The sequence below is a fragment of the Scophthalmus maximus genome, chromosome 14, assembly GCF_022379125.1.
Source record: "Scophthalmus maximus strain ysfricsl-2021 chromosome 14, ASM2237912v1, whole genome shotgun sequence".
Taxonomy (NCBI): Eukaryota; Metazoa; Chordata; class Actinopteri; order Pleuronectiformes; family Scophthalmidae; genus Scophthalmus; species Scophthalmus maximus.
This window is the reverse complement of record NC_061528.1, coordinates 12518348-12540134: the sequence shown is the minus strand read 5'-3', so window position 1 is coordinate 12540134 and position 21787 is coordinate 12518348. Positions and strand designations below refer to the sequence as shown.

Here is a 21787-nt window from a genome sequence, read left to right as displayed (position 1 = left end):
CCCTCGTGTCTGTGCATTCCTTGCTGGGTACATGACATTGCTCTACCTTTGCCTGGGTGTTCCTGTTTCTGCCACGGAGTGTGACCGGGCTTGAACTGTACATGGATACAGCGTTTCAAACGCTCCTGCACTGTGAATGAATGACAGTGGTGGTCGTCTCCTTCTCTGTCTGCTCTGTATCCGGTGTTTGGGTAACCGCTGCTTCCCTCGTGTGTTTTCGCTCCTTCCCCTCTGCCCTTGGGGACAGAGTTCTGAGTCTGATGGTGTAGAGTTCTGATAACCCCCAGCCTGTGCTGCAAGTGAATGATGAGAATCAAAGAGTAAATATTGGTCTGTAGGCGCCTGGTAGCTCACCTGATTGAGCTGGACTGAGTCCTCCTGCAGCAGCGGCAGGTTCAATTCCACCTCCTGGCCCCTTGCTGTGTGTCTTCCATCTCTCTCCGCCTTTCACGCTTGTCTCCTGTCACTAAATGGCCAAAAAACAAAACCTTTATTTGGATCCAGGTGCCAACCATGTACCTGCTCTCTACGTCTTCCATATACCAGTGAGCCCATGGCACAGCCGTCTGCAGAAGCCCTCATTATACGTATTGGAAATAGGTGGTAGGAGGTAGAGCAGGCGCCTTGACAGAACATATCAATGCCGTGGATAGCATCAAGACCAACATGTTGGATGTGTTGCTTGGCATTAACTACACTCCAACAACAGATTTCAAGGGTAAAGTTGTTCAGGGAGAAATAATTCAAGGGAAAGTTGAGACAAAAAAAATAAGTCACCAACCTTAACTCCTAAAGACAAAAAAGCTTACACCACCATCACAACAAGCAAACAAATTGAGAACTCATGACGTTCTGCGATGTGATGAAATGACTGGACGGAACAGTCTCGTTCTATAGAAGGCTTTTGTCTCCTTTTCTTTGGTGTTTGTTTTGTTTGAGGAGGAACACGCCACAGCACTGATCAGTCCAAAGCCCTTAATCCATGACTGAGGTAATGATTGTATTTTTCCTCTCAGTACGCCACGTTGAATTGTATTTCATACCCTATGAAGACCAAAGAAAAAACTCGTTTTTTAAACCTTTTTATCCAATTCACTGAGCAAATACACAGATTAAAGCCTTTTAAGATTTCTACGTGAATACTTCCGTGGGTTACTCCTCATTACTGGACGTCTGAGTGAATCAGAAAACAAATAGACTGAAAAACAAAGTGTTTAATATGAAAAACTCTTACCTAAGTAAATAGTAGTTTTCCTGTTCCTAAAAGAGGTCTAGAACTACGATTTCACGGTGTTAATGAGGTTAATGATTAAAGTATCTGTATTTACTCACTGATCTTCACAATAAGACTATAGTACAAAGAGAAAGTGCACCACTTGTAGGATGATTTTATAACTACAGGTGCTTAGTATATTTCTCTCTGAAACCACATTTAAAGAATCAAAGCACCCAGGAGATGACATGGGGATCCAAGACTGACATTTCCCAACAACATTCTCATAAATACATCTTTGTCTTACACAGACAAAGATGATATCTCAGAGCTAGTTGGTGTTTTGAATGTCTCTACTGCACTTCCCATTGTGAGCAGGCAGTCAATATGTATTTAAATGTGAAGTGATAAATTATAAACCAGACTGAAGAGAACATATCACACAAGGGCAATATATAAAGATCATTGAGGTTTTTAATCATTGTTAACACATTTATGTACAAAGCAAGCAATTTCATATTCAAATGACCAAAAAAATGAATCCTAAAATTCATATTCTTTTTCTTTTTTGTCGCTTAAACAGTTCAAGATTACCGCTGGGAATCAGTTCAACAGGCCAACACGTGTGGTAGAGTCAGTATACTGTAAATACAGATTAACAAAGCCACCACAGATGATCTTCCAGTTTACCAGCCCTGGGTGTAGAAAGATGACATGGGATGATGGATCCAAAATTTCCCTCTCTGATGAAAACAAGTGGGAGTTATGGGTGCAAAATTCCCCCAAAACCAGAAAAAACACGATTCCTGACAGTTTCCCCGAAAGCACCAAGTTTGTTTTCGTTCTTCAGTAATCCAATGAGACACATTTATGGGTCCTGTTGACTAAACTCTAACAAATGAAGTCAGGGTAACAGTATCTACCAACAAGATATCAATTGTATAATTGGATTAAATGAAAAGGGCGCGTTGGATTTTTCATTATAGTTCCTTACATTACTACACGACCCAAAATTCTTGATTTGCCACCTGAACACAATGCTGCAAGATGATCAGATTTTACATGGTTATAATTCCTTCTTCCATAAAAAGCAACTTGAGACAAATAACCTGATTGTCTTATACAAAAAAAACATTTTACAGTGTCACAGGAAATATTCAACTTTCAACCCTATAATCACTGCAAGTACTTTGTCACCCCCATTGAAATAACATTTTCTTCATACGTGCCTCTAAAAATGGCACTAATGGAATTTGTATTATGTAAACAGACTAAGAGAAAGACAAATGTTTCTTGAATGTCTATTCGATACCTGTTTCTAATGATGTATCCTGTCACAGTAAAACAGAAATGCTCTAAAAAAGTAATAATTATCTCCATTCAGAGAATGAAGTTTAGCAAATTGCATTTCATCCCTCTTGTTTTTTTTTTTTAAAGGAAAACTAAAAGTTGTTAGATTTTTACAATTTCAACTTGGTGCTTCAAAGACCAGTCAATCAGATCTTAATCTGGATTTATAGTAAGTACAACAACCAGCATTGCTTTCAAATGACACCTGCTCTGAAAGTGGAACTCAGTTAACAAATGTTAGAAAGACTTTTTTAAATTGTTTCTTAAAAGTTTTAAAATGGCATCATGGCCATTCCCATTTATATATGACAATGCTTTCAATTGCATCTTAGCATATGGCAGACAAAATGACCAATCAGATCTACAGCAAACCTGTTTCCGAGGTTGAAGAAACCTGACAAAGCACAAATGAAAGGCCAGGTTAGATTCAAAGATGTCAGGTGTCATTTAAAATATGGGTAAATAAATTCACACCCAGGGCGGCTATGTTTTGTATATCTTTACGGTAATATTTGTCATAGCCAACAAAGCCAATATGTTCATTTATTCCCTTCAATCAAACTCCTTGTCCCAGGACACAGAACATGTTGACTCTCTCTTGCCCTGGAGACCAAGGCTTATGAAAACAAATCACATGTGAGGATCTACAAAAATGTTGTCTACATTATTTATTAATAAAACCAGGGACTAGAGGTAACCAAGGGAATACAGCAGAACAAGGAAGCAATCTCCACTCAACACAATCCTTAGCATAAAAGCATAAAAGTAAAACTAATTTAGAGAAACTAATCTTTTACAAAAACACTTGAGCCACTAGTTAGTTTGGTTTGTTTCCTCTTCAGTCTTGACAACAAGGACTGCTTGGACAAGCAGCAACACTGAGGGGTTGGTGGTGAAAGTCAATATATACACACAGACGCACTGTACAGTCATACAACTGTGCACACATGTAAGCGTGTCCAGTTTTCTCAGTGGTATCACAGGTTACAGTCTGTCTGTCTCTCGCTCTCACACACACAAACAGAAACAAACTGGGGAGCTGAAGGGGGCAGTGGCTGGTGCCGGTACTCCTACAATTATAAATGTGACAGCTAGGGTGCTCTTCTTCTTCTTCTTCTTGGTGTTTTATGAGGCCCAGTCAGGTTATCTGGCTGCCAAAGGGAACTGTGGATAGGCAAGTCCTCTTGTAAAGCTTTTTTTTTTTTTTTTTTTTACATTTTCCTTTAGTCCTTTTATCAGAGTGGCTGTGTGCAGACAAAGAGAGAGAAAAGTTCAAGTTTAAACTGTTTGCCTAATTAGTTTATATTGAATAGAGACAAAATCAACAATGAATGTAAGGTAGCGAGATATATTCTTGTCTGAATAGTGCAGAAAAAGAGAACTATGGTTGTGAGTTTGGCTGAGAGCCAGTACTTTGGCAAAAAACTGGTACAAAAATTGTTATAAACACAAGATAGGTGAGCATGTTTAAACTTTAGAAATGTTTGATAAAAGGAATTATTATGAAAATGTAACAATTACAACTTGATGCCTTTGCAATGATGGATGTTACAGTATTAAACTTTCCAAACTACAACAAAATAAAAAATTTAGTACAAAGCTTATTATCAGTTAGAAAGTAAAAATAAGTAGTAGACCAAAAAGCCAGTGTTGGTCATAAAAACTGGAGGGGTGAAGACATAATAGATTGATTGTATTTTAATTAGTCTCTGACTTACCTGGTAAGACACACATAATGAAGGATGTAGGGAAAAGGAGCAACAAAGCCAAAGGGAGAGGCCCAATGCCCACAATGGAATGAAAGTTTAATTAAATAAATAAAAGGTACATTTATAAAACACTAATCGAAAGACTGACAATGAAAAGGAAGAAAAAAGATTGTAAATTTTACCATTAGGACTCGGCGCTTCTAGCTTTCATCATCTGAGACATGGGGTTTAGCAATGGCCATCTCCTCCTTGCTATTTGCAATCATCTTACATTTCTATAAAAACAGACAAAAACACATTAATTACTTTGTACTGGCGCTGATACGTTATGCATATATACATCCAAATATTTACTCACTCTTAATTTTTCTTTCATTCAACAATATTTCTATCAAACATATACATATAGGATACAATCATTCTTGACCAATCCTTTACCTCAGTAAGCTCCTTGATGGTGTGTATGTTGGCCTGCTGCGTGACCTTCCTCTTTGCTTCCTCAATGTGGTCCAGGTTAAGGGTTGGTGTTGGGGGAGCGAGGCACGGGGGAGGCTTGTTAGTAATGGTGGGAAGTGGGGCAAGGGGGGGCATGGCTGCCAGGGCACCCATGTTGGTCAAGGCAGCTGTCATGGTAGCTGCCGTCATACTTGCCATAGCGGCACTCATGGTGATGTTTGACATGCTGGGCATCCCCGGAATATTGGACATACCCAATGGACCCATGTTGGGCATATTTGGCATGTTGGGCATCCCCATGCCCATTGGGAGTGGTAAAGGCAGAGGTAAGGAGAGGGGGGTAGGAGATGGAGTCGGTAGAGGGAGCTGGAGGATGGCTTTTGGCCTGAGACTCTCAGGAATGGGAACCCCCGCCTTAGCACACATGGCAGCAGCGTTAGCCTTAGCTATCTCCAGCAGCTGGTCCTTCTCTGAGGAAAGGGACGGCGGAAGAGATGCAAAGAGGAGGGGTAATGCAAAGGAAGGGAAATAAGGCAAGATTAAGCACAAGAACAGCCGAAAGCATACAAATCTAAAAACTAAATAAAGTGCAATTGTGGAGTAATGATCCATAAATATAGGACCACAATTGTCAATAGTTAGCTGTTTATATTATTATCATAGGTTACTGTCCAATTGTTTTACCCAGTTCAGTGAGGCGTGGAGGAGTCTTGCTGGTGCTGCGCCGTGTCCGGGACCCCGAGCGACGCTGTTTGCGAAGGATAAGAACTGGAGAGTGGCTAGGTTCCCTCTTCCACCTGTCCCGTCTATCAAATGAACGACTACGGAAAACCGGACGCCTCCCTCGACCCCTAGATCTTGACCTGCGTCTACGATCGGTGGAGCGAGACCTAGATCGCCTGCTTCTGTCCCCTGACCTGGACCTTTTCTTCCGGCCTGTGGAGCGGCTGTTGGATCGCTTGCTCCTGTCTGTGGACTTGGACCTTCTCCTCCCTCGAGCGTTGGGTGAACGGGTTCGGGATCGCCTTTTGCGTGCTGGACTGCGAGACTTGGACCGGCGGATTCTGTTTCGTGACTTGGAGCCTGGGCGCTTATGCCGTGCTGCGGAGCGCGAGCGTGACCGCCGCCGCCGGGCAGGAGATTTAGACCGTCGCTTCTTCTTTTGTGATGGAGAGACAGATTCTCTTCTCCTCAAAGAAGACTTGGACCTGAGGAAAGTTAAATGATAAGTCAGATGAATTACACAACACTGCAACTTAATTAAGCAGTCAATACAGCATTATGTGAACATTGGGTCTGCCAATTTGGTAACTGCCATGCATGTCATGGATTATTTTACATTTAATACCTTTAAGATTTTTGATTTAATTTAATGCTCTTTACGGAACCTGAGCATTCCTGATTCAGAGTGTAGGATGGGTGCAAACACAGACTAAAACAACAAACCTGGATTGCTTCCTTCTAGATATAGATTTGGAAGTTGATCGTCTGGGCGATGAAGTTGAGCGCGAATGTTTCCTGCGATTTATCGGCGACGGTGACTTGGACAACTGCTTCTTCTGCACTTCTGGAGATATTGAAACTGAGAAGCTTCTCTGGCGTTGAGTTGTCATTTTTACTGGAGAAGAAGAATCCTCTTCTTCATCTGAGCCTTCTGAACAATCTGACCCATCTGCGTTGGGCTCCTGGGAACCAGACCTGGACACATCTTGTTCATTGGAGGGGTCATGGTTGGGAGAAAGCTGCTCCTGCAATTTCTCTGAGGGGCTCTCAGCTTGGGGGCTGGGGACAGCTGCTGAGGGCACGGGTTTCCAACCACCTGCATGACACATGTTAAATGATATGGCATTAAGACGCGTTAGGACTTTTTACTTCCATTTATCCCCAATAATTCACTAATATTCTCCACTTAGCTAATTGCACAACAAAGGACATTGACTAGCAATTCTAATCAGCGAGAGAAGTTAAGGAAGAAGAGTGGCTTGTCACTGAAATCTAGTGAAAAATGCTGGCGATGTACGAGTGAAGATTCCCTTTTGTTTGTGAAAATATAAGCAGAAACCATTGGTAATTGTGCACATGGTTAAATAATAGGAACAAAATCGTTTTAGTTATGTTAGTTTGCATACAATCAGGCAATGAAAAGAGGCTGACCTGCTGTGGCTGGAGGTCCTCCACTTTCTTCCTCGGTCTCCTCTGCCTTAGGAGAAATAGGAATATTAACTTTAACAGGAGAGGAATTTGTTGATTTAGCTGGGGAGGAGCTGTCAGATCGCCCATCACTTGACTCAGACCTGGACCTAGACCTGTTCAAGCCTGGAGAGATAGATTTGGATTTTGAGATTCTCACAGTCTTTTTCGGAGATTTGGACCTCATCTTGCCAGGTAGTGGTGAGTGTGACTTTGACCGGTGCCTTCGAGACAACGAGCGGGATTTGGAGCGTTTCCTAGACCTTGGAGAACGGCTTCTCTTGGCAAGGGATCGAGAGTGCCTTCTGACTGGTGACTTGGATTTAGACCACCGGCGGGAGGGAGGGGTTCTGGATTTGGTTCGTTTGCGAGGACTCTTGGATCTGGAGCGCCGGCCGCTGCGCTTAAGAACCACAACGGAACGTGAACGAGTCCGCCGGCTCTTGCGGATTGATCGGGAGCGTGAGCGACGGGATCTGGGGGGTGGTGACTTTCTACGTCGAGACAAGGAACGACTCCTTGAGCGCCTACCTCCTGCACGTCTCGCTGGTGTCCGTGATCTGGAGCGACGAAGAGGACGTCTGGATCTAGAACATGACCGTGAACGCCTGCCAACTGCTCCACCACGTCTGGGTGAGCGGGTCCTGGAGCTCCTTGTGCCTCCACGGGAACGTGACTCTGACCTTCGACTTCTTCTGGGAGATCGAGATATAGAGGGGGACCGACGGCCACCACGTTTAGGAGATCGTGACACCCTTCTTTTAGGAGAGAGGGAACTTTTGCGTCGCTTTGGGGAAATAGACACCGAATTTCTCCGTCGCTTAGGAGACTTGGACTTCCTTGGAGAATTTAACACTTTCTTCTTGGGGGTGAGGGAGCGAGAGGTGGACCGGTACTGACAGCTAGCTCTCTTTGGAGACTTTGGCAATGGGGAGAGCGACTTCCTTCTTGATTTAGGGGACTGAGAGTGGGACACCTGCTGACTCTTTAGAGGAGTTGTAGACCGTTTCTCCTTTGAGTTTGAGCTGAAATGGGGTCTTGACTGACCACCAGACTGCTGCCTAATGGGACTAGGTGTTGGTGAATGACTATGACTTGACCCAGACCTCTTTATGTCTAAGCCCTTGGAAGGGGAAGGAGACCTGGACCTAGATGTATCGTGTTCCTTGACTTTTGCTTGAGCTGAGCTGGCCTGATCTTTTGGGCTTGGGTCATCTTGTGGGGCAGCACCTTCCTGTTTTGGGATGATGTCAGGCAGTTCCTGGGCATGGCTTAATGCACCATCCCCATGACTACCATCTGTCAATGACTGTATTTTCTCATCCTGGTCTTCTGACCCATTGTTGTTACTGCCCTTCCCTCCAGTTGGGGACACATCCATATTTGTAATCTCCTCTGTCTTCACTCCAAGTAATTCAGGTTTCTGCATGAGCATAGGAGCCCCCTTCTCCTCCCCTCGTTTGCTTTTTGAACCCAGTTTGGATACTGGTTCTTGCAGGTCAGATGATGCAGCTGGAGAGTATTTTCCATCACCTGCTCCTTTGCCTCCTTCACCTTCAGACTCAGAACCTGAAGCTGAGCTGCTTTCAGACTGGGAGTGAGATGGGGATATCTTTTCCTGCTTTTCATCTTTCTTCTTCTTCTTCTTCTTCTTCTTGGAAGCATGCCTTTTGTGTTTTTTAGATTTTGCATCTCCCTCCATTTCCACACGATCTGAGAGGATAAATATATATATTTTTAATCAAATATCAAGGGAATTAAGCCTGTAATTTCAAAGAAAAGTGAATAAAGTTCGTTTGTAAGGATCTCCCACCTGTAAATACACTCCGTTTACTATCCTCTTTCAGGCCAGCAGTGTCTCCAGCTCCTGTAGCAGCTGCAAGTCTAGCACTGCAAACACAAGGAATGCTTACAAAATGTCCTCATTTAGAACACAATTTAAGTTCTCAATACAAAGAAATACATGACCAACATTTCAATTTGGGTGAGTAACAGAATCTTATTAAAATAAGCATAACCACTCTACAGCATGTAGTGGCATTTCACAGACAAACACCTTAATTTTGATTTCAAACCATATTCTATACAATTACAGATTATGATGTGATAAAAGTTGTGAGAGATGAAATTTTGACTATAAAATAGACTAGAAAGCATGATTAGATGATGCAAAAAATGTCCTTACTTTTACATATCTTACAATTTTAGATGTAGGGTTGGGTACCGAAATCACCGGACCGAATCACAACTCAGATTTCGGTGCCTCATTTCGGTTGCAGAGCTATGTACGTAAATAGTTGAGGTGCTTAGAGGCAACATAAAAAACACCCCACATGCCTAGTTAACATTACACTTCACTTAACCCTGTTGGCAACACACTCTTTACGTGGCTCTTTTTTTATTGCACTGGTATCGGATCAGTACTCGGTATTGGGCAATGCACAAAGTCAATGGATCTGAAAGGGAAAATGGTATCCAAACATCTCTACTGAAAAAATCTACCAAGTCCCAGACCACATTATTTTGGTTTACTCGTGGTATTTTCCTACCTGGCTCTGGTGTTCCGGACAGGTTTTGCTGGAGGTTGTGGTTCTACATCAGACTCAGCACCAGATTCTGAACTGCTCTCCTTTTCCCCCTTTCTCTTTCTCTTCTTCTTCTTGCTCTTGTGTTTTCTGTGCTTCTTGTTTTTCTTATGGTATGGCTCATTCCCTTCCTTGGCATTCATGTCATCTTTCTCAGGCACCTCATCCTCACCTGCACAGGGCAGCCAGTATTTAAGATTACACAAGTATTTGGCAAATCCGTAACATGTACAATTACGAACGCTGCCAGTGTAGGTTATTGCAAAAATACATTTGAAGAGTTGTGACCTGCAATAAGAGAAACGAAAAATCAAAAATATAATGACAAAGATTTCTTTGTGTACTATCCATCACTCACCTGATGGGATGTCCACTGCACATTCCATTGTGCCGCTGTCCCCAATTTTGCTAAAGACCCTCTTAATGTCACTGGTTTGCTGCTCCCTCACTTAACACTGGAGAGGGAAACAGGGGCACTGTTACGCAAGCAACAAAGACCAACAAATGAAGTTGCACGTGGCAAACAATAAATATTAGAAAAAGTTAACAACACTCCGTACAACAGTACCAACTACATAATGACAATCATCACGATTTATTGCAAGTCTGTTGTATGCTGTATAGGACCCCTCTGTGATTAAAACCAAAAGTAGTGACTTAACCCAAGAAGGATAAAATTTGAAGCTTATGTTTTCCCCTTTTTTTACTGTAATGAGGTGCAGATAAATAAAAATATTGAAGCAAACATGGTATCATCAGTGTACTCCTAATCCCTTTTGTGTCCCTGGCAAACCAGCTCTCATTTACATTCATTAATCCCATTTATAGAAGAACGTGAAATGAATACCGATATCAGAAGAAGATCTTCTGGCCATTGCTGTGTCATCACAGAGAGTTCTTTTTTTCTGGTCGGCAACAACTTGACTGTTTGGCTAGCAAACTATAACAGCTTGTGTCCATCTGTGTTTTTATTAAGTCTACAGTATGCCATCGCTGACAAGATTACTGAGAGGATAACAGTGGATGATTACCTTTGGCTTTTATAATCTGCAAACACGCTTTACATTTAGTTTTTAGTATCCAATCATTAAATATTTTAATAAGTTAATGAGAGGTCCTTGTGAATAGTGGCATCTGTCTAATAGATGAGCTATCTTAAATAAAGGAATAGATTCCTAGCATCTACATCACAAAAAACAGAGGTGTAATAAACACAACACTCTTTCATAACTTAAATATAGGATCACTCCTAGTATGAGCAAATACGCATCCATACAAACAATGAAAACAGACAACCAAAACGGCTGCATTTCCTGCAATGATTTCAACACTAGTGAGGCTGGATGGCGAATGTTAACAAAGTGATATCGAAATAACGTTTATCGAGGTCTAACTGAAAAGCTTGGTAGCCATTCCATTTTTAAAAAAGGTCAGTACTTCCTTTCACCCAAAAGAATCACATGCTAAGTATGCTATGCCATGCTAAAGCTAACCATCGGACGAATGGCCGCCAAAATGTAATTTCAGGTTTCCTGTAACGTTGATAAAGTTCGACCCTCTGTCGGTGCAATATGTCACAGTGTTTGAATACACATAGATACACTTCACACGTTGGCTAAAGGAGACGTGTCCAGCAGAAGCACACTGGAATAAAAGTTCAAAGCAACAACTGATAATTCATTGACACGTTAGATAACGCTGGACACCGACGGGCCTGCACTGCTACAGCTAGCCTTAACATCTACTCGCGGATCAGCCCGGCGGGCACCAGCTCTCGTGTTATGTTGAGTCGATGTATCCGTGAGCTCGTGGTTTATCTGTAAAACGGCTCCATTAGAAGCTCAGTACTCTGCACACGTACCAGTTACACGACGTGCGAGCTACAGGAGCTACACACTTGCACGCCGCGGGCCTCGGCGGCGCTTCGCTGCCAACTCTTTCAACCAGCTAGTTCTGCTCAGACGTTTAGCTGCTACTTCTCTCGTCAAAGCAGGTCCGTTCGCCCGTCGAGGCTGTTGATTCTAAAGCGTCTACTTACCCCGTGTGTGTTCGGCGGCTGCGGTTCCTTCGAGGAGAATGCCAGATGCCAGCGGTCCAACATGTGCGGGACCAAACAATCGCTGAGTATGCTAACCGTTCACGTTAGCGACCGAGCTGATCCGCCATGATGGGAAAAGATTACCCAACATGCAGCGCTGCGCGGTTTGAATGGCGGCGTCACGGATCTCCTAGGCAACTCCACTCAATGGGATCAACCGAGGCAAACTGGAGGACCAGCAACCGACCAATTGGCTCTACTCCGGTTGGTTGTTGTACATTATTTCAATTCTTATTTCGTGCAGTGTTTGATGCACATGGAGCTTTATGCAATGGACATGCAATTCACATATACATTCCATAAACATCTACAAGTACCTAATTAGTGGGCCCTAATTACTGTGTATGTACTTTCTGCTCTTTTTACAATCACTTGAAATCAAAAGAAAAATAAAGAAGCCCGCCCTGCTCATTTACAAAGATTCTCTGATCTTTGTAAATGAAAATCTCTGATGACAGAGTACTGTACTGGGATGAAGTATCAACAGAGTACATACGTATTGTGATAACTTGCCCGCTAAAGATTTTGCAATACAAAATTAGAACATGGGTTTTCCTTCTAAGACAGTGATGTCCCGAAGATACAGTAGCAATTGGAAGTTTTAATTTTCCCTCCACTTATCCAGAGTCAGCATGATAATAAATGCCTTAGGACAGACCTCTTTTATGTATTCATACTCTGAAGTTATGTCAAACAGTGATACTAGGATATCCTTTCTTATCTGTTAAGTGTCAATGGGATTAGATAAGAAATTGAGCAAAAACAGCAAGTAAACTAAGATATGTTAAGTGGCCATCTTTTTAAAGCTTTTTTCTGAGAGGAGGCCAACAGTCTTGGAAAAATGAAAAACTCTGGCCTACACAGTTAACGACCTCGTCAACTGTTTGGATATGGCATTCATAATTTTGGTCTTTGCCTTGAGTGGTTTTCTTTCTCGTCAATATTTGTGAATGTGGTGCTTTTATTCTGAAAAAGGTGGGCCGGAAGTCAGTTCTGTCAGTTTCCCTCAGACGACAGTGAGCGGGGCTGTTCCCTCGACACGTCTATTTGTTTACTTGTTAAGTCTTGAGTTGTTGGGAGACATGAACAAAAGGTTTAACATCAACCTGGACGATTCTGCTTTCACGAAAGAGAGGACACCGGTTTGTATTTGACCAGAATTTAACGCTAACTTCGTACGGCTGACGATTAGCTAGCTAACTAACACCACCTTGCAAGCTGGTAACTGCAAGTTTCAAAATCAAGTTCCCCGCTGTTCCTTCAACTCGGCAACACAGTGTTTATAGTGATTGACAATTCTCACGCGAGCGTTTCCGTGTAATTGTCTTGCAGCCCAAGCCGCAGTTTCTGTCTTCTTCCAAAGGACAAGTCACCTCGACCTCCTCCTCCTCCTCCTCCTCCTCTGTATCCCCAGCCAAGCCTGCTCCCGGGTCCGTGGACCAGCCCTGGTCCTATGCAGAATATGTCGTGGCCGCTCAGAGAGAGGCCCCCCTCGAACTGCCCCGGAGCGACGGTGCGGGGGTTACCGGTCTGAAACCGACCGAGTCCGGCTCGGCATCATCCGCCACCGGGAGATGTGAGACCGTTCAGGACAGCGCTGAGGGCACCGACGGTGGACCGGAAGGGGTTCGGAGGAGCGAGGGGACCCGGGTGGTCGGCGCAGACCAGAGAGAGGGAGCCTGTCCGAGGTCAGACGCAGGCCTCGGCCTGGGCCCTAAACCGGTGGGGTCTGGGAGCAGCATCGTTGTCAGTCCCCGACAGGTACTCCCCAGGATGTATGCTTATTTTATGAGTTTTTAAAAAAAAAATCATGCAACAGCAGATGTTCGGTTTACACAGCCTGTATCCCTGGGGCTGGGCGATATGGCCAAAACAATGTTAACATGATGAAAACACATTTCACAAGGGTCGGCATCAATGCTTGTCACAATAAATGCCAATCCTTCATTTCTTCCAAGGTTAAAGTTTGACATCTGCGTCTGAGAGAAAGCTGAAGGAATCAGACAGTGAAATGTGGTTTTAAACTTCCTAATGGGCAGAAGATGATAAACGCCCGCTTGAGAAGCCAAACATTTGCCAATTCTGAGGTAGAACATTCAAAACACTTATTTCTTGTACCTTCTGACTGCGCTTGCACAAAGCACATGCATTATATCGATGGATAAAATATATTGAACTAGATATTTTAAATCAAATAGCAATGATTACTGTCATATTTTTATTGCCCAGCCCTAATTTATCCATCAATGTAGTTATTCTCCAAACCTGCCACTTCCCATGGAGAGTCAGGCGATGTCATATCTGGAAAGAAATAAAAGTGTATTCAGGTTTTGTTAGTTGTTGTGCAAAACTTCTCATCATTGTGTTTGTGTACACAGAGAGGGAATCCCATTCTGAAGTTCGTGAGGAGTGTCCCGTGGGAGTTCGCAGAGGTTGTACCAGACTACGTGTTGGGACATACGACATGTGCTCTCTTCCTCAGGTGGGGTCTTGTTCCTCAAGAACAGTGTGTACGTCTATGTGTGATATCAAGGCTGTGTGTTTTGTTAGTATATATTTTTTAACATATTTTTTAACATTTCTCTCTCGCTGTGTGGTTTGTTTTGGGGCTGGCTCAAAGTCTGAGGTATCACAACCTCAACCCAAACTATATACACGACCGTTTGAAGCAGCTCGGGCAGACATTCACCCTACGTGTTTTACTGGTGCAAGTAGACGTGGTAAGTGAAAATAAGTTTTGCGACACTCACCTTTACATTAGGGATTTTATACATCAATCAACAATTGTGAAAGTGCTACGTTTTACCAAAAAATGTAGTGTTTTAACTCCTTAAGGTAATATTTTTGCTTGGATGCTACATATCAAATCGCTAAAAATGCAGATATTTAAGCAATTATTCAAAAAAAATCAAACATGGCCTGTAATGTAAGCCACCCATTCTCAACATAGCTCCTATGTATCTTGTCTAAATTTAATCCGTTTTGTTTATAGTGGCGTATTTGAAGTGTGACCTGCAGCTGGATGCTGTTTCGGGTCGGTGTGTAGGAAAATATAACTAGCAGAATCGACAGGTCTTCTGTATACACACTATAAAAAAAAACAATTGGTTCAAAAACACATTTCAGGACGTCTCTATTTGCAACAAATCTACCGCTCCCAAGTTCCATTTATGAAGCTTGAAGTATTGATGTAGTTTTTCTCACTGGCATTGGTTTATCATCACAGAAGGATCCTCATCACGCATTGAAGGAGCTGGCTCGCATCTGCATCATGGCTGACTGCACTCTCATCTTGGCTTGGAGGTAAGACCTGCAACATATTGCCAACAGGACTGATATTTTCTTTGTACAGGACACAGATAGAAAAAGGTGTGCTGAGAAACTGCTTCGAATACATTCACTTTGTGTTTGAAATGATGAGAATGATAGTGTAAGTTAAAGATGAGACATTTCTGTTTTTTGAATTTGTTGTGTAATTTAGGTTTGTTAATTTTAGTTTGCCTTTAATTCTGCAGCAGTCATATGAATGAAATGTGTTGGTATATTTGGGCCAGGTGGAAAAATACCAGCTAGCATGTCATTTTCTATTGGTAAGCTAGCATTGTGCTTTGCAAATAAACAATTTAAATATTCCTAATGTTGTCTTCTTGTTGATTTAACAGTCCAGAGGAGGCAGGGCGTTACCTAGAAACCTATAAGTCATACGAAAAGAAACCAGCAGATTTACTAAAGGAGCAGGTTGAAAAAGACTATCTGTCAAAGGTAGGTCCATTCACCCATTTAAACCTCTGTAACTGTTTTCAACGTGATAATGTGGCCAGTTTGGAAAAAAAAACATTTAGGATATTTGAATGTGACTGACTGAATATGATGCAGTCACATAGACATGTTGAGTAAAACAATCTGCCGACGTCTTGCATTGTTTTTTTTGTCCTTGAACAGTTAAATGCTTATTGGATTTTGATGTTTGTTTCATGTTTTTATGTCTCACGTCTTCAGGTTACAGACTGCCTGACCACTGTTAAGTCTGTAAACAAGACCGATGCCATCACCTTACTGTCCACTTTTTCGGTGAGTGCCACTGAACGCAGAACAGTGTTTTCCATCCATAAGCTTCTCTGCACAGATCTTCCTCAGATTGTTTCAATCCTATATCTGGTGTATATTCACAGGGTGATTTGATTTTGATGTGTTCTCTGAGTTCATCTTTTCCTACTTAGATCTAAGATACATTAGATCCATTTAGTGATGTTTTCAGAGGGAATGATTTGGGCTTTTTTTAGAATCAGTACTGATCACTTTATTTCCCAACCATTATATGGCTGGGGTTATATTGATCAGTATGTCCGTCCATCTGTAATTTTTTGATTTTCAAGAGCAGAACTTCAAAAACAGTTGGATTTTTTTTTCTGGAAGAGAAGAGGATCCTTTTGCCACGGGATATGTGCTTTCCTGATTACTCTTGTTTTTTTTACAGTCTATAGAAGGAATCATCAGTGCATCTAAGGAAGACCTGGTTCTCTGTCCAGGCCTTGGGCCACAAAAAGTAAGTAAAAATAGTAAAATATCAAGGAAGGATATAACCACACAGGGTGGATAGAAGATCTGTGGAATTAATGCATTGACGCCTTTGATTCGCAGGCGAGACGACTCCACGATGTGCTGCACAAGCCCTTCCTCAAGTCAAAGACAAAAGACAGCTGAAGCCTCTGTGACACTGTGTGACATGCACCGGTCATCACGTTGAACAGATTTACAGGAGAACTTCACTGAAAACTACATACTGAGAATCAAGGATCGTTTTAAGTTTTTAAAATGTGAACTTTTTATGTGTTTTTTGGAGATATGGAATAAATTAAATTTTTAAAAAAATTGAAAATAGATATTTTTTATATCTATACTATAAACTGTGCCCTAATTCTTTGTCAAATAATTACAATCCGATGAAGCTCTCTGTTTTGTGTTGAGTAAGTTAAATAAATCATCATCCAGCAACTCGTGAAGGCAACTCGGTCTGGCGTCCAAACAGGAAGTGTTTGTGGCACTCAAAATAACAGCCATCAACAATTTGTCTTTCCATCTGATTTTTCCATCCGTTTGATTTTTCATAGGTGGATAGATTATGAGACGATGGGTCCCTGGGCACGAAAATGTAAAAATTAGTCCCCTGGATTTGTATCGAATAGCTACAGAGACATGACAGTTATTCTCTTTTTGGTCGTCGTATTGTCTCCTTGTGGCTGTTCTGTCTCTCTTGAGGGACATTTTGATGTCTCTTTGTGGTCATTGTGCATCTTTATGTTGTCATTTTGAGTCCATTTGTAGTCGTTCCACTGACTTCCCGATGAGAAATGTTAACAGAGTCTCTTTGCCTGGGGCCCGTGCCCAGTAAACCCATTCAGTAATCTGTCCATACAAATAAGTCAATTACCATTCAAATATCATGAAATGTGCATAACTCAATCAATTCATGCTAGAGAAAAAAAACCATAGTGTTCTAAGCCTACAAGTTTTCAAAATGACAATTTTTTTTTGACATATACTATAATTAAATGATTGAGGAATGTGGTAAATCAGAGAAATGTTATGTCATTTACATATAATACACCATTGTCAAGTTTGCCAATAGATCAGATATAACGTTTACTGAACATTAGTGAATATATACTCCCATCTGCTGGACAGAGAGTGAACGATGTGATGCAGTGTATATGTCAACCTGTGCTACTGTAGGTATATGGTGTGTGTGGAGGTGAGCTCCACAGCGGAGTACACCAGACAGCTGGTGAAGCAGAATGACTGTGTGTTTACGGTGCTCCAGGGGCGAGATGAAGAGATGGAGCTGCTGTGTTACGATGCCCATAACTGCCTGCTTGCAATTCTGACCCAAGCTGATACTTTTATGATCACCAATAAGATATGGTGTGAACGTTTTTGCCTTCCGGATGCTTCATGTCAGTATCAATACCGGCTCCTAACTTGCTCTTTCACTCATTGCTCTGTGGAGAACGGTAACTGTTCTTCTTTGTCTCTCCCCTCTGGTCTAGTTTGGGGTCATGGTGGGGTCAGTCCTGCTGGCTGAGGGAAGGGCGGTGTGATGTGGCCCTCACCCTGGTGCCATGTCAGGCCAACAGCAATCACACAGAGAAAATGGCCTTCTGGGATCGTTCCTATGGCCCGGACCTCACCCCTCTTCGGTAATGTTCCGTGAGCATCACCCTGATTTTGTTCAACTCTCTAGGTCACAATGTTGACAACTCAGGTTTGCAGTTCAAGCCAGACCTGTGTCGACCACACATTAAGTAAAATTAAAAACCCAGTGTGATCGGCATCAGTCACAAAATGACAACATTTTGGGAGAAAAAAAAACTGTGAACCAATGGAAGGGTCAACATCTCACTCCCTTCATTTGTCTTGACATTCTTGAAATATTATTATGGTTCATGATGTTTCGATAAAAAAATTTCCCACAATACACAATGATGATTAATTAATTACACACTCAATTTTTTCACACCATAATATCATACCTTTTAAATGTATATATCATTATGCACATAGCCATTGTGTTTTCAGAATAGCTCCATGTGACTGATCTACCAGCACCTCAGGCAGCAACTAACCAGCATCTGTATGCTTCTGTAAGTCAGTGATAATGGTGATTATATTTCCTCATGTCAAATCGCAGAAGCCAGAATGAGGAAGCATAATTATGAATTATGAAGACACTATCTCCAATTTCTAGCTATTTCCTCTTTTTTCTCATGGCCTTCATCAGTGGATACAGTTTGCCTAGTTTTCAAGTTATTTGGTACTAATAGAACAGATGGGAGAACAGAAAGTGACATTTAAAACACCAGGACTTGAGACAAACTTTGTTTAATGACATGTACGTACCAAATTCAAGAAAAGCGGTTCGGTGAAGAGGAGCAGTGGTCAAAGCACCGGGCCAAACTGACAGTGACCAAGACTGGGATGTGTGGGATGAAACTGTGGCCTCGTTGGTTATCGTTAACTTAAATCGCATCTGTCGAAATTCAGGCAGGATCACAATCTTTGCTGCTCACCGACACTTCTGATTATGTATATACTACACTACATATGTTCAAATTTACTTTAGCATTAAGTCATAGAGACTCATAACTGCTTGAGATCTATTTAATTGCTTTGGGTGTGCTAAAATTCATCTGTGTAGGCCTTTGGCACAACAGGAAATGTTTTTAAAAAAGCCAAGTTCAGCCACCTGATTGAGCCAAACGACTAGCGGCTTAACGCTTCCTGGCAGCACATTAACTCGCTCGGCAAGTCAAACATCCGACTGTAACGTGTTTCCACATTCTAAACTAATCCACCCCTCTACATTTTTGTTTTTTTTTGAAGAATGTGGTTTCATTTCTCAGGAAATGAATGGTAAGTTTCCGTTTCTGTGGAAAGGTAAAAAAATCAGTGACAAACCGAGTACCTATCTTTTTGTGTGTGTCCATAGGTTGGGACAAAGTGAGGGGTGACAGACTCTCGTCGTCTGTGAGGCTGAGGGTCAGTGAGGCGTCAGCTGCGAGCTGAAATGAGGTGCGACCTTCAGGCTTTGAATGAACAGCGGAGCATCTATGTAACTTCTACTTAAATGCCTTTGGGGCTTAGTGGGGAAAATGGATTTATAGAAGACAGAGTTGTGTTGTCTTTGGTTTACAGCAGAAAACTAAATACATGTTCTGAACAAGTATTTCTGCCCTAAGGTGAAACGAAAGAAATATCCACCACACTGTTTACTTTTTTAACATTTTTTATTCCATGTGCATAGTGTTCCACGATAGACGTTTACTATTAATGGGTGCAAGACCTTTACATGCCAATAGACTGGATTTATTAAACTTTTTCCCACGACAAAAGATTAAAGTGAACAATGCATGCTTAGACAAATGATATTGATACAAACGTTTATTAGCCTCATGAGCTAAAAAATTCCGCAGTGAAAAAACACTGAAGTGCTTAAATTCTTCCTGATAAAATGAATTATTCTAAATAAAATAACTGTGCAAACAACATACTAATGTTGATAATAACCCATATTCTTTTGGGAGTGCAAATTTGGTCAAACATAACTTTCCATTTGTTTCAGGTTCTTTTTGTTTTCTTATGACATTAATATGACACCTTTGTCCTGCATTTGCTTTTTTTGTGCCGTGGCAGAACTGTTATAAGACATTTCTTAATTAAAGACCATTTTTGAGTTTTTGGAAGCACTACTCTTGGTCATGGCTCTGTTTTTATCTTCGCTTTAGATCTGGAGCGTGTGTTGACCTCTGAGGATAAAGGCTGAGTGGGTAAGGATTCAGGAGGAGGAGGCGGCCTGGAGACCGGAACAAACTGGGGAGGTTTTACCACTTTGCCTTTCACCGCCTTGCTTTTATCCTTTTTCTGCCTCAAGTGTCTCTCACAGTGGGCCACAAAGGTGTCCAGCTTGACAAAGGTCTTGTTGCACACTTTGCAGTGGTAAGGCCGCTGTCCCTTCTTGAGGCGGATGTGCAGCCTGATGTATGATGACCGAACAAAGGTGCGGCAGCAGACGCCGCACTTTAGATCCTCTGTGGCACATGGTGTGTTCTGGGGTTGGGTCAGTTCTGCAGCAGACACGGGTTGGGCCTCCCCAGAGGACTCTTGAGCCTTGTGAGCGAGCAGGAGACCCACAGACCGAAAACCCTTGCCACACTGTTCACAATTGTACGGCCGCTCCCCCGTGTGGACACGGACGTGTGCCATGAGTCCGGCCTTCTGAGTGAACGACTTGGCACAGTAGGTGCACTTGAAGGGCTTCTCACCCGTGTGGAGCCGGCGGTGAGTCTTCAGATGTGAGGCACGTCCGAAGGTCTTGCCACACTCGGGACATTTAAAAGGCCGGTCCCCGCTGTGGATTATCTTGTGCGCCATCAGGTGGGAGGCCTGGTGGAAGTACTTGCCACAGGTGCTGCATTGGAACTTCCTCTCTTTGCTGTGGGAGGTGAGGTGAAGGGTCAGGTGGGCGGAGGAGATGAAGGTTTTGCTGCACAGCCCGCAGCTGTGAGGGTCCAGGCGCGTGTGCCGGTGCGGCCGCCGGCCATTGGAGAGGCTGGCGCCCACCTGGCAAGACGGACACCTGGACGCTTCCTCGCCGGGAGGGGCCGACGTGCTGGTCGAATCGGGGTCAGGCTTCAGTGGGGTGAAGCTGCATCCACAGTCTGAGCAGTGCTCAGTCTTCTTCTGGCCTTTATCACTGGACTTATCCAACATGGTGCTCTCTACGACCACAGCGGCAGCGCAGGGGCTCTACAGGGACATCTGAAAGAAATGAAACACGTTGACTGTTACAGTGATGGAGCTGAGAGCAGGAGAGGCCCAGTGCAGAGCAGAGCACTGTGCACCTCTCTGCTCCTCAGAAGCCTGTCAGCTCTGTTGCTATTAAAGTAAACGCTAGGTCACGATGTACAATTCAAAGTAGAGAGGTTCCAAAACATATTTAAAACCCGATCTGATTACGTAAAAACGGCCCAAACACTCATTCGACATCCAAATCTGAAAAAGTCCGGATGTACACGGCCTCACTGAGCGACCAATCAGCTGCGCTGCAGGCCGCGCTTCGCCCCAGAACAACGAGGTTACTCGAGGAGGCGAGTGGCAATAGCAGATCGGTTTCAAATACATATATACATATCTACATACCGTGTTCAACCCTCTCACTGACCCGTGCGTTTCTCGAGAGCGCTTGTCCACCGAGTGCAGTTAAATGTCACGGCGGCCCCAGCTCGTCGCGTCACGTCGCGTCGTGTCGGGTTCCGAGTCTCGCAGCGAGGAGCCTTCCCCCGCCGGGTTGTCTGACAGGAGCAGGCTGCAGCAGCATCTAGCGAGCGGCGGAGTAACTGTCCCACACTGACACACAGTCATGACCGTGGGGTCGGTGAGCAGAGGCGCAGACGCACGACGTCCAAAGACCAAGCAGACAACTGCGACTCATCCCGGACGGAGGGGTTGCCATGGCGATCCCAGATCCGTTTTAAAAAAAACAACAACAACAACAACAACCCACGTGTGCAGGACGAAGTGATGCAGTTCAGTGGTTGATAATAAACCTTTAGTATTATTATTATTATTATTATTATGGTTGTGATTGTCTCTCTCGATCGTCCCCGTCAACGGACATGACATGACATGA

The 21787-nt window shown here is 43.0% G+C and overlaps 3 protein-coding genes across 4 annotated transcripts; 1 reads left to right on the top strand and 2 right to left on the bottom strand.

The window, feature by feature from the left end:
- Positions 1-1669: 1669 nt before the first annotated feature.
- On the bottom strand, positions 1670-11722 carry sona (SON DNA and RNA binding protein a). The gene is made up of 10 exons (XM_035604944.2): positions 11542-11722; positions 9862-9958; positions 9468-9675; positions 8732-8808; positions 6883-8631; positions 6175-6547; positions 5413-5936; positions 4711-5198; positions 4455-4547; positions 1670-3807 (listed from the first exon to the last, which is right to left on the bottom strand). The coding sequence occupies exons 2-9, from the start codon at positions 9887-9889 to the stop codon at positions 4473-4475; spliced, it is 3522 nt and encodes a 1173-aa protein (XP_035460837.2). The 5' UTR covers positions 9890-9958; positions 11542-11722; the 3' UTR covers positions 1670-3807; positions 4455-4472.
- An 855-nt stretch (positions 11723-12577) lies between these two features.
- Positions 12578-16465, top strand: ercc1 (excision repair cross-complementation group 1). The gene is made up of 9 exons (XM_035604952.2): positions 12578-12743; positions 12934-13362; positions 13980-14083; positions 14222-14321; positions 14828-14904; positions 15264-15363; positions 15601-15672; positions 16079-16147; positions 16243-16465. The coding sequence occupies exons 1-9, from the start codon at positions 12684-12686 to the stop codon at positions 16303-16305; spliced, it is 1074 nt and encodes a 357-aa protein (XP_035460845.1). The 5' UTR covers positions 12578-12683; the 3' UTR covers positions 16306-16465.
- A 2901-nt stretch (positions 16466-19366) lies between these two features.
- LOC118283204 (zinc finger protein 239) lies at positions 19367-21784 on the bottom strand. Of its 2 annotated transcripts, none has more exons than XM_035604955.2 (2): positions 21320-21784; positions 19367-20916 (listed from the first exon to the last, which is right to left on the bottom strand). In XM_035604955.2, exon 2 carries the CDS (start codon positions 20866-20868, stop codon positions 19855-19857), a length of 1014 nt encoding a protein of 337 aa, XP_035460848.1. In that variant the 5' UTR covers positions 20869-20916; positions 21320-21784; the 3' UTR covers positions 19367-19854. The 2 variants fall into 2 exon arrangements, with proteins under 2 accessions (XP_035460848.1, XP_035460846.1); XM_035604953.2 differs by having other exon boundaries at positions 21298-21783.
- Positions 21785-21787: the final 3 nt, after the last annotated feature.